This window comes from Poecile atricapillus, chromosome 2 (assembly GCF_030490865.1).
Source record: "Poecile atricapillus isolate bPoeAtr1 chromosome 2, bPoeAtr1.hap1, whole genome shotgun sequence".
Lineage (NCBI taxonomy): Eukaryota > Metazoa > Chordata > Aves > Passeriformes > Paridae > Poecile > Poecile atricapillus.
In genome coordinates, this window is record NC_081250.1 from 66,858,236 (window position 1) to 66,870,624 (window position 12,389).

The 12,389-nt window shown below is 42.5% G+C and overlaps 1 protein-coding gene across 2 annotated transcripts in view; it reads left to right on the forward strand.

Moving 5' to 3' along the window:
- Positions 1 to 12,389, forward strand: part of F13A1 (coagulation factor XIII A chain) — a 57,844-nt gene that overhangs the window by 12,448 nt on the left and 33,007 nt on the right. For both annotated transcript variants that reach the window (XM_058833069.1, XM_058833070.1), the window contains exon 4: positions 6,252 to 6,503. In XM_058833069.1, coding sequence (XP_058689052.1) covers positions 6,252 to 6,503 — 252 coding nt within the window. The remainder of the gene's footprint in view (positions 1 to 6,251; positions 6,504 to 12,389) is intronic.

Below are 12,389 nucleotides of genomic sequence, written 5' to 3' on the forward strand. Positions count from 1 at the left end.
CTTTGGAAAACTTTGGATCTTCATGTTTTAAGAGATTTCTTGTCACTGTTGGACATGAAATGATTCACAGAGACACAGCTCGAAATGTGATGAAAGAAGAAAGTTTATTTTGTCTTTTTAGTATTTATAGGTTTTTGACAATGACCAGGGATTGGATAGTCAGGTCACCACCTTCCCAACCACACTGGCTGTGAGAGACATTTATCAAAAGGTATTATCTTTAATGGAATGTATAAACATCTATGTTTATAGTTACTTTCCTGGGAAAGTGGCTAGAAATTATGAAAACAATATCGAAAGGCCTGATCCTCAGGATGACAATTTCTTTGCATTATCAAGAGAACTAACTGGTCTAGAGGACACACTGTGTTGGTAGGTAACTCAGCACTGAGTTTATTAGATCCTTGTTTCACAAAGAAGTACTAAAATTGAGCAGAGATACAGAAACACCTGATGGTCTAAACTCGGAGTCTCATTTTGTGACAGAAAAAATACTTTATTAGCAGTGGAACCTATTTCCTAGAGACTGACTCCCAGAAGACAAGAGACTGGTTTGCCAGCTCTTAGCAAAAAACAAACCTCTCCACTTTCTGAAAAAAGGCATTGAGGTATTTTTTTCCTCCCCTCTGGAATTCCCAGCTGGGCCCCAGAGGAGCAGAGAGGAGGGAGTCCCTTGAGGTGGTCTATGAATGCACTATTTCATGCAAAGCAATCTTTATTAGGCAGACTTTTGCACTGCTGCAGCAGCATCAAGTGGCACATAAAATCTGTCTGTATTTTTTAGTTGTTTTATTAGCTAAGGTGCATGGCTCTGATGTGTGTTTTACAGTTGTAAAGTACTAGAAAAATGTTCACTGCTGGGACAGAGGGGCCAGATGTTGAGGATTCATAACTGGAGCCATGAGCAAAACTTCTTTCAAGATATTTGCATTTACTACATTTCCAAGTTTGCATATAGCACTTCTGAAGGCAGTGGAATTTGAGGGTGGGAGGAGCCCAGGTGAGATGTTAGGGATTTAGAGACTACTGCTTTTAGCAAAAAATTGCTTCTTCTTCTTACTTCTTTTGATTGTTTGAAATTTTATTGGAGCACCTCTCCTGTTTCTTTCTAATTTGTTTCACTCTGTGTTTTATGTCATAAATCCCAAATGCTAACACCCATCTCCAAGGCTGCTTGCTATCAGAAGGCTTACCTCTGCTACACTCTATGGCGCTGTACTGGTGACTTCCAGCTTGAAGTTATTTATCAACATATCACAATTATTATACTTCCATGGATGCTGTTGAAATAGATTTTTTACCCTTTATATGAAAGAGTGTCTCTAGATAAAACAAGTGAACTTATAAGAAAATTGTTAATTACTGTGTATAATATATATTCCAAAGGGAGACCAATCACTTGACCCCTTGAAAAGCCAGTCTTCCAAGGAGGGTTCCTAAAAACACAAAGACTACTGAGATACAGTTTGTTCACCTCCTTCTCTTCTGAGGTATCCCACTTCCATCAGGAAGGAAATGTCTTGAGAAGCTCACTAGATATCTAATATTTGTGCTACCAAACTTTCCCTCCTTGCTGCTGGAAGTAAAGCTCAGTTGTGTAGGACCTATCCAAGAGCACCTGCTGGTCCCTCCAGTGTCGGTATCAGCAGCATGGCACTAATTCAGCCATGGCATTTACGAGCTGTTTAATGCACGCACACACACACACAGCAGTGTGCATGCCCACTGGGGATCGAGGGGAAAACTACACTATATGTAATCAGGAGCTTCCAGGGACAGGATAGAGAAGGAGAAGGAGGAAAATAGTCCAAGCAAGCCCTGGTTACTGTTAGTCACATGTAAAGGACAGCAGCAGAATTGGATAACTGGAGGAGTACCGCTCATGTTTTGACAGCTGAACTCACTGTACCTATCTCTCACCCTCTCTCTGTTGCTGTAAATCCCTCTCTGGTATGGCAGTTTTACCCAGAATTTAACACAGCTTGCCTCCATGCCTGATGGACCCAGAGCTGACATGCTAGGGAGGAAAGGCATATGTTGAAAATAACTCACTTTGAATGCATGTCTGTGGCCACAGTTCCTTGTTTTAGATAGCTCATTATTTTGCTGCTACGTAAATAGATTTTGGCAAGCTTTAACAAACACTGCCCTTTGCTCTTTGTCCCTGTAAAGTGTCTATTTGTGACATCCCATGCATGCCCACATCCACATACACTGTGGTCATGGTGCCTTTTGCCATGTAGATCTTTATGCCTTTTTTTATTTATGAGTCCTTTATAGTGGCAGCAGCTACTTTGCTCCTCTTTTCCTGGGTGCCTGGAGCACCCAAGAAGTGTAGAGTTGAGCTGAGCTGCCATTGAAGTGACCACAAGCTTTAGGAGCCCAGCTTGGTTAGCTACAGAAACCAGGGTGGAATAAGAAAGGATAAAAAAGAAGTATCAAAGGATTGCAGGCCTGTGCACAGTGCATCAGGGTAAATAGATTTGTTTGTGCCATTACATGTTCTGTACAAGGGAGGTTTCTGTAAAAAGTGATGTCTTCTGGCAGTGTTGTGGCTCAGGACCTAACACTGAAATGCAGAGGGTTGGAGGCCTAAGAAAGGGGGTCACTGTGAGTTCTCTCCTGCTTCAAAGGCAGGACAGTCAGCAGCTTCTATTCAATACATGATATCTTTGAAGGAGCCTATAAAAAAATTCACCCAGTGCAGGAATCTCCAGACTTCCTGAGTTCACAGGATGTATTTTCCCATTTCCATGTGCATTTAGAGTGAGCAGACAGGGACATCCCAACAGCCTGATGTCACACAACAACTTTGTCTGCCACAGAGCAATTGGCTGTGAAATATCCTCGTGTGAGGGCCAGAGCCTCCTACACCCAAAGCAAACGTGAGCACTGGGGAGTGAGGCAACCACAAAGAACTGGCTGTGGAGCATGGTTCAGGCTGCCAACTCCTGGAGCAAATCAGAGCCGGAGAGATCCTGAGCCAGCTAATGCTACTGGCATAATGTCAGCACCCTCCTGTCAGCATAAAAAGGGTTTATCTTGTCTACATGTCCCGGTCCTGACATGCACTCAAACTGCCTCCTGCCTCTCCGTGGGTTGGGTTAGCACCAGAGACCCTTCAGAGAGCACTCTGCCAGGCATTCACAGGCTTTTGGTAATGACTCTTTGGATAGTATTGAATCTTCTTCCTTAGTGACTCAGACAGAGAATGAAATCACCACTGCATGTTACTCCTTCTGAGAAAGGGCCAGCATTGCAGACACCCCAACTATGAGCCAAAGTTGGCTCTACTTTTCCACTGCAGTCAGAAATGTGTGCTCAAGGTGTAGATAAAGATCAAGAGGCCAAGTCATCCTCATAGGACTTCCCTACAAAGTTGATAAACGTAATACCGAGCTTATGTAAGAATTATTTGGCCAGCAACCTTAGCATGCAATGCCAAAGTTACTCAGCTCTGTAGCACTCTAGTATCAAGACAGCAGATGTGTGTGTATGAGATTAGTGTGGCTGATGCTGTCAGATGTCTAGATGTGTGTTTACAATTCAGCTCCACAAGCTCCAGAAGTAACAATTACCTTACTCTTTCATTTGCACCCCTTATTCTTCCATTTGCATTTTGTTTTGTTTGGTTTTTGGTTTGGTTTGGTTCTATTTCAGAAGATTAGGGAACCTGTCCCCTCTTCAAAGAAAACTTTGGAAATTGCTCACTGTGATCTTGAGGGCTCTGCCCATCTTCCCAAATTTCCTTGTGCATTCGGGATTTATGTAAATATTAGCAAGTCATATTACCAAATCATGATTGTCTGTCAGGAGCAAACAATGTTCTCTTGTATTTACTATTTATAACACCTGCAAAGTATCCTAGCTTCTAGCACATCTGTCCCTGGAAAAATGCTATATCTGCAAGGATGCCCCAGAGCACCTTTTCCTCATGAGTGAGCAAGATAATACACTGACCTCTCACTCTGTGGGCCAGCTGTGTGGGTCTCTGGGCTGAAAGAACCTTGCATATTCCTCAACAGCAACTACATTTGCTCCTTTGTAGAGCAAAAGGTGTATTAGGGTGTCTTGTGACTTTGCTTGTTGGGAAGGGAAAACGGGGTTTTGAGTTTTCAGAAAAAGGGAGAATAGCAGAGGCTTGTCAAACCTGCTTATGAGGGGCCAGTGGCAGTGGTCTCATAAGGATGTCTTGAAAATTTTTCATGGCCTCTTTGAGATCCTGTCTAGTTCCTGTAGGCAGATTTTCTGGGAAGCAATTCTGCAGTCTCCCCATGTACACGTGGCATACACAGACATGGTGGTGCAAAGTCACTGCCAGAGCACAGCTTCTCCTGTCCCCAGTAGGCTCCTACACCAACATGCAGCTTCCAGCAAAGACAAAGATGTCAGTTCCTACCCATGTTAAAATAGTAATCTTTTCCCCCTCCCACCTTTCTGAAGGAGGTACGGAGGTATTTTTAAAAGTAGCACTTGTTAACTGTTTTCAAGGATATCAGTTCAGCTACTTGGTTTGCTCTGCTGCTTTGTTTGCGTGGACTGCTTTTTTTAGAAAAAAATTATGTCAAAACTAGAAGCAAAATATCAACTGTAGAGGCAAGCTGGGTCATACACAGTTGCACTACAAAGAACAAGAATGTGTTCAGCTCCCAGATCTGTTACATCTATAGGCTCTTCTCTCTACACTGGCTTTCTTTTGATGGTTTATATTTGAAGTGTCCAGTGCTCTGTCTTCTAGTGTTTTCTATTGATTTTGCTCTCTTATTCTAGTCCTTTATTCTTCTGTAGGTCTTTTCCTTCCATTTTGTTCTTCACTGATCTGAATGAGTTTCATGGGTTACAGCATCCCTGGCCTGCAGGGCGAAGTGGGCTATTTATGTGCATTGAATATCTGCAAAATGGAAATTCATGTGCTCAGAATAATCTCTTGGATGAAGCACAGTAGCCCCAGATTTCTCAGAAACACAAATGTCGTGGCAGCTTGCAAGTTTCAGATTCAAAGCTGGAGTTGTCCTTTCCCAAATTGTAGCAGTGTTCAGATCTGCGATTATCTCTACATCGCCAGTATAAAAATAAGCAAGCAAGAAAATGAGTTTAATTTTGAAGTTCTTAAATAGTAGGAATGAAAAATATAGAAGTCTGTCCCTCCGTCTGCCATCATTGCTTTTCATTACCCTATTTTTGAATGAGAGAGACTGACTTGCAGCCTAAAATATGAAATGAAGAGTAGATTTGAGAATGAGATAAGGAACTCATCCTTCTCACAAGTGTCTCTTCTGTCTGTGCTTCTGGTTGGCTTCCAGATTTAGTTTGGCTCTACCTCAGTCTCAAGGGGTGGAGCCTCACACAACTTTGAATCCTGGCACTGTATGTGTTTACATGTAGCCTATCCGTCTAGCTGCTTTTAGAGTTGGCAGAGTAAAATAAGCTTCTTTGGGGTGTGATTTGTCTTACTGTGAGGCAGACTCTCACGTGCAGTACTTTGAGGGTGTGTCATACTTTGGGACCCATTTCTAGCAGAGAAAGTTTGGTGATTCAGCCCCAGTGTGGTGGTTTTTATTCTGAGCATCCACAACTGGTTCCCATCACATCCCCAAGGAGTGGATGCTCAGGAGGAACCGAGCACTGGGTATCTGCAGGTGGACTTTTTTGTATTTCCTCCATCTGTGTGGATTTCATAAAAAGAGTTCTTGGTCTCTGCTTAGCAGTGCAGTAGTGCAGACAAGAACAGGGTTCTGCTCTGCTAAAGAGCCCCAAAGCCCAGAGGGCATTTGTGTGCTAGTGACAAGGGTGATGGGTGCATCTGAACTGGGGAGGGGCTCTTACCTAAACTCCTAAATTTACCAACAGTCTAGCTGGTGATGTTGACACCAAGGCAAGGAGCAAGCCAGAGTGCAGCTTGCTGCACTAGGATAAACAATGGACAGCCCCTAGGATAAAAAAGCCTGGACAGCCCCTTCTCATGCAGGCAGGGGTATCTATGCTCCTGGCAGTGCTCAAGCCAGTGGGACTGGAGCTCACAGGAGTGAGGTGAGTGGGGATGTGGGCACAGGCTGCCTGCAGGGAGCTGTTGCAGATACTTGCGTGGCTGTGCTGTCAAGTCACCAGGCCCTTTGAGGGGCAGAGAGAGTAGGTTATTTTTGCCCATGAAATCCTGCCACCTCCACTGAAAATAAGACAGAAGGGCAGAGGACTGCTAGAAAATTAAAAAACTGTCAAAACAAGGTTAACCTCTTCACTTCTCTTTCCAGGTCGCTACCCACAGCAAAACAAAGGCACCTACATCCCAATCCTAGTAGGCAATGTGCTAAAACCTGGTCAGTGGGGAGCCAAGATTATCCACAGAGAAAACAACTCCATTCGACTGTCCATCATGTCCTCTACCACCTGTATCATTGGGAAGTTTCGCTTGTATGTTGCTGTCTTGACTCCCTTCGGCATCCTTCGGACACGCAGGAATTCAGCAACCGACACTTACATCTTGTTCAATGCCTGGTGCCAGTGTAAGTACCTGGTCAAAGGCTTACACTTTGTGCTGCTGGGCCCATTAGGTTTTAGGTGGGTTGGTCCAGGAATAGGAACATGGTACCAAGGAGGTTGGAGACATGTCAGTTTGGGTCTGGAAAATTTACAATAACTCTGCCAAAAGTCAAGTCTTTCAGGCTGGGGAATAGCCCTGTATGAGCAGGACTTCATGCTGGAAACCAATGCCTTTGTTTTGTCCAAACTCTGCAGTTTGATGAGGCCAACCCTGTGTTTACCAGTTCAGGCTCCATTTCTCATAGTAAACATACCCCAAGGCTATACTTTGACTTGAATAGGAAACTCTGAGGGTCTTCAGTGTGCCTGTGTGTGCCTTAAACAAGTCATTATGGGCATATTTTTTTCCAGGATTTGGTGTGGGGCAGGATGTGGTGGCTTTACATACTCTGTTGATTTACATCAATAATTGTCACATTTGGGATTGAACATCTGCAGTCAAAATGTTGCGGGAATTCAATGGGAGCTGCTGTTGCTGCACAGGTTAGGTGCAGTCAGCTTGCTGTGGCGTCACTGGTGGTGCCTTCCTGCTGCTACATGATATTTGCCCTTATAACTTCCCCTTTATTAGTGACTAATTAGCAACAGTGCCCTCTCTGAGGAACAAAACATTTTGCAAATGAGCCTTTTTTTATAATACAGTGGGTTGAAGAACAATATATTTTTTTTTTAAATTTCCCAGGATTCTTGGAAGAAATCCGGCTTTATGCTGTCAGGGTTGTATTTTACACAATGAACTCTGTATCTGGCTTTCAGGAGAGGGCAAGCAGGACCAGAATGGTTTGACTCAGCCTTCTGACAGGCTGGAGCACTATCTCTGCTTCCACCACTTGCAAGGCTCCAAGTCACATGTATTTCATTATATTTAGGTCACCAGCTAACTTCAATATTCTCCTGCTACCCTTTCTTCATCTTTCCTTTTTTTTACCACGTAGTTGCATCAAATAATCCTGTACCAAACACGGGGTCTCCTACCAAGTGACAAGTAAGTTTAGCATTGCCAGTAGAGCCCATTATTCAGCTGCGCTACTGTCAGTACATGGAAAGATTAGTGCTGGATTCATTACTTGCCCCTAGTCTGAGGGAATATAAGCAATGATTAGCTTATCCATTATTTAAGAAGATAGAGATTAATGCTGAATAAAGAGGAGTTAGTTAAGTGGGAATAGGAGGCAAGGGCAGGGCCAAAGGCCCCGGCATACTATGAGATACTTCTGAAAGCAGTGTGAGGTACCTCAGAGCAGCGTGCTGACAGTTTGTTCTGGAGGGTGTACAACAGAAAAAGAAGAAACATTGCCAAAGCTATGACCTACTGTGAGCAGACAAAACTTCTTAGGGTTTGCTTTGGCATCATCAGACTCACGGCTTCAGCCAGGGAGGTGCAATTCTCCCCCTAAAGGTAGAGCACTACTTGGTTTTAGTCCTGGGTGTTTTAACAGCCAGCATGGTGATGCTGCAGTGGCTCAGCACATCTTTGGAAAGGGGTGAACCCAAGGAAAAGCTTCTAAAATAGCCTCAGTTTGCCTCATGATTAGCAGATAACCAGCCAGGCCTGCATGCAGTCCTAATGTGGGCACAAGATGTGATGTAGGGGGGTTGCCTACTCAATTGTGATGTGGTTGGGACCACACAAACTGATGTGAGGTATTAGTCAGAGGGAAAAAAGGAAGAATTGATCCTAACTTCACACCTCCTTGCCCAGCAAGTCTATGTGCAGACTGACCCACCATTATTCATGGTATACAGATACTTTGCTCTCCCATGCCCTCCCACCCTCACCTAAGCTGAAGGAGTCCAAAAGCCAGAAAGATTAAAACCACAACATGGGGGTAAGCACACAGGGAACAAGACATGCAGCAGCTGCCTCCAGTGGCAGGCATCGACAAGGCTGATGGGAAAAGTCTGCCTTAGGAAGCAAAAAAGACTCTCTGGGTAGCAAGGACATGCTGTGTGACCCCAGATCCAGGGCAAGCAATTTGGCAGGCAACAATGTGGGGACCACATTTTCCTCTGCAGTTTACATTTTCAGGTGTATCTCAATGGCTTCAGGTCCTGTCCCTTGCTGACTACTGTAGTTATAATTTCCTGCTTGTTTCGTTTGGATTTGGATATATCCTCATTTCTTGTTCCTCTTTTACTCCTAGGTAGTTTGGGCTAATTGGCTCCTATACCTGTCTTTCCCTCCTCTCCTTGCGTTAGAAAATCAAGGACTGTTTCTTCATGCTTTATTCCCTGGCTGGAAAAGATTTTTCAGTGGAATGACAAAAGGGTAGAAAAACTGAGGCAGTTAAAATGCAGAGAAAACAGTAGTTTGAAAATCTTCTAGACTTGTTTGCTGGGTTAATAGCTAAGCAGAAAAGCCTGAGTGAAAAGCCTCATTAAAAAGAGAGAAGACTGATGCCAGGAATGAATGGGGATTGTTATAGCAGGGAGCAGAGTATGGGCTCTAGTGCCTGGTGCAGCTTTCCGACTCATCATTTTGGAGGAACATCAATATGTCAGTATGAGCTTTTCTTTAAGACAGAGGCATTTGTGCCCTTTCTTATTAGTCTTTTTCTCACTATAGTTCAGTTTTGACATATTTTCCCAGGCAGGATTGTGTATTTTTTTTCCCTTCTGCTTCAGAAGAAGTTTGAATACTTTACCAGTCAAGCTACAGAGTACTTTGCTTCCAAAATCATCATATGCTTTTGTATATTTTAATCCCTCTAGCTACATATAAGACTGATAACCAAGAATACTTTAAAGACACAGGGCCTGATTCTCCAAAATTAGGAACACCAGCCCCAAACATCTGGGAATTCACCTAACTAATGGATTGAGATTTCATTTACTCAGTTGAAATTTTCATTACTTCATAAGCAAGGTAAAGTCTGTGAGGAGAGGCAGCATCCTTTCTACAGCCAGATGACATAGTTGGATAAAGCAGATGTGCTTTCGGGTGTGCAGAGCTCTCTTCAGTTCTGGAACAGAAGATAAAAATGGCAAGTAGTTAAGGATAACTTCTTGGAATTTAACTAAACTCTTGGCAATATCAGACTACATGAAAGGGGAGAAGAGTTCCTTTGATCTGGATACTGTGAGCTCCTTCCAAAGAGCTGTGAGCTCTTTCCAAGCAGGTGCTGAATCCCTGTATCTTTCTGCTGGGGAACATTAAGTACTAATCAGGAAAAGACCTTGTGCTGACTTCTGTGACTCTCTCACAGGTGGAGGTGGGTACTGTAGCTGAGTAAGTTGCAGATCCTGTGGGCTGAGGAGTGCATTTTGCTCACCCAAGCCTCATGCAAAGTGGATTACATTTAAGCAATTAAATGTATTGCAACTTTATTGAGTCAGCTGCATATTTCTTCTGCTTAAATATTCTAATACAGTTGGAGGATTAGTAACCTGTGGTTGACTCTGGAATTGTCTCACATGTTACCAGTCATCCAAATTTGGCCCAAAAACATTTTCTTACTTTTACAGGTAAATCTTAAATTTGATTGCTTTTGTAATAGATTCCACATTGGCAAAATTCACACAGATCTTCATCCTTCTGTTACATTAATGTAGGCAAGTACAAGCACTATTCAAGGCAGCACACTGATCTTGATCCTGGGTAGAGTGTTTTATGTAGATAACTGCATTTAGCTCTTGAAACTTGAGGTTTGTCACAGCACTGTCCTCTTCCGAACATGAGCCCTGGGGATTTTGTGGTTCCAGTGAGGCTCAGCCTTACATTCCTGGATTCCTGTGGGAGCATGTTGAAGGGAGGCTGGGAGCTCAGGGCAAACTTGCTGCTTCCACTTCCACCTCTCTGCTGGTGCTGCTGTGCTCAGCTGTCACTCTCTGCATGAAGAAATTGCTTTTCCAGCACCACAGGGTTGATGTGCTGGGGTTGGGGTCTCTCCATTCTGGGTAGAGATCTCTCATGTTCATTCACTTTCCCAGACAGAAAGGTTTACTCTGCACTCCTCATGTCTTTAGGAAGGGATTCCTCACCTGCAGTTCTGTCTTCAGGTGAAGTGTATTTTCACCAGCTTCAGAGTAGCATAGAAGCTAATTTGCTTCTTTGTAGCATTGCTGGTGTCTTAGTAAATTCCCAGGATAAAAGAAGTGAGTAAAAACCCCTCTGAACTGCTAGAGAAAAAGAACAAACAAACGCAGTACATTTCTGTGGAATTTTTCTGTTTGTCAGATGTGAGCCTCCACTTGCACAAAATAATTAGGAGTTGCATTATGTAGAGCATGCTTAGCATCAAAGTAGTCACAAATGCCTCATATTTTCTTCTAAACAGTCTCAAGGGCAGTGAAAGCTGTCAAAAATCAAAGCAGCTGGCTTCCCTGTAAAACACAAAAGACCTTTTTACCTTATCAAAAACACAAATATTTAAAATAATCGACAGAGAAGTTAATCAATTTTCATCTGATTTAGCAAAGATCATGCAGTCTCAAAATAACATAAGCATCTCAATTGATACCAGCAAGATCAATGTTGATATTTTTAATCCCCAAAAGAAAACAACAGCTGTCAAGAAGGCATATGCACACACTTCACTGAATATGTAACTGCACAGAAGAAGGTGTGAATTCTCCTTCTTTAAATGAACTCTCTGTACTATTTGTGTGGATGGACTTTAATAGAATACAAAGCTCAATGAGAGAATGCAGATAATGGTTCAATGAGCAAATCAGGAAAATCCAGCCTAATGAAACAGAGCCTACATGATCTGTAACATCTGCGATATTTTCAGTGGGATGTTATACAGAACTTGTTGGACCACAAAAAAATAATGTTATATACAGCTTCATAAATATGAGAGTCCCTGCCTGCATAAATGGCTGCAGCCTAGTCATTCACTGTCAAGTTTTAACACTCTCTATCACCTCATAGCCTCTAAATATAGTAAACCCATGATCATCCACTATGTACATGGGTGCAGGTTGAGGTTGACTAGGTCATGGGTAGTGAAAAGCTTATAAAATTCTTAATGGTCCAGCCTTGAGAGAACAGGTGAATACCACCCTGCCAAATACAAGAGTGTCTACTTTAGGTAAAACTCCATGAAACCTGCTGTTCCTCTGCTTGCTCAAAGTCCTATTTAGTCATCAGATCCTGTACAGCAGCTGCCTAAAGCATAATGACAAGTATTGATCTCCCCAAATGCAATACAGGCTTCTTGTATTTAACCCTTGCTTTATTATTTATTTTACCCTTCTTGTATTTAACCCTATCATCCTTTGCACACCAGTGTGGAGGTCATTATGTTACATATCTAGGCATAATCCCTTATGTATATATAGACATAGAAATATAAAAATATCTTGAGAGAAAACAAAACTTCCATAAGGGTCAGGTGTCTATATTGGCAAAGCCCTCTACTTAGCTGAGGCCAATGTGAATCTTGCTACTGATTTTTTTTTTTTTAATCTGGCTCAGATTTTAGCTAATTTTTGGCAAATTGCAGTTTCATGGAGAAATAAAGAGGCTTTTGAGGATGAAGTTTACAAGAAAATGCAAATCTGATTTGCATTTCAACAAAACACAACAAATCAATAGGCTTTTAAAAGTTAAATGATCTTCTAGTAATTTGTAGTGGGGTACTGAAGAAATCTACAATGACAGTAGTCAGTGTAGTTTTGTACTTGCTCATACCAAACTGTTGGAAGTTCCCTTTAATTTGTTATCTGGGAACCACAGTACTGATTTCCTCAAATTAATTAATTCCCTTGCTGTTAATTGTTAATGTGTATCTTTTAGTCTCAAAATGCAAGTACTGGCACAGGAAAGAAATCTTCAACTACTCTAGAATCACAGCATCACGGCCTGCTTCATACTTACCAATGAATGTCTGAATGGTTTCATGTCA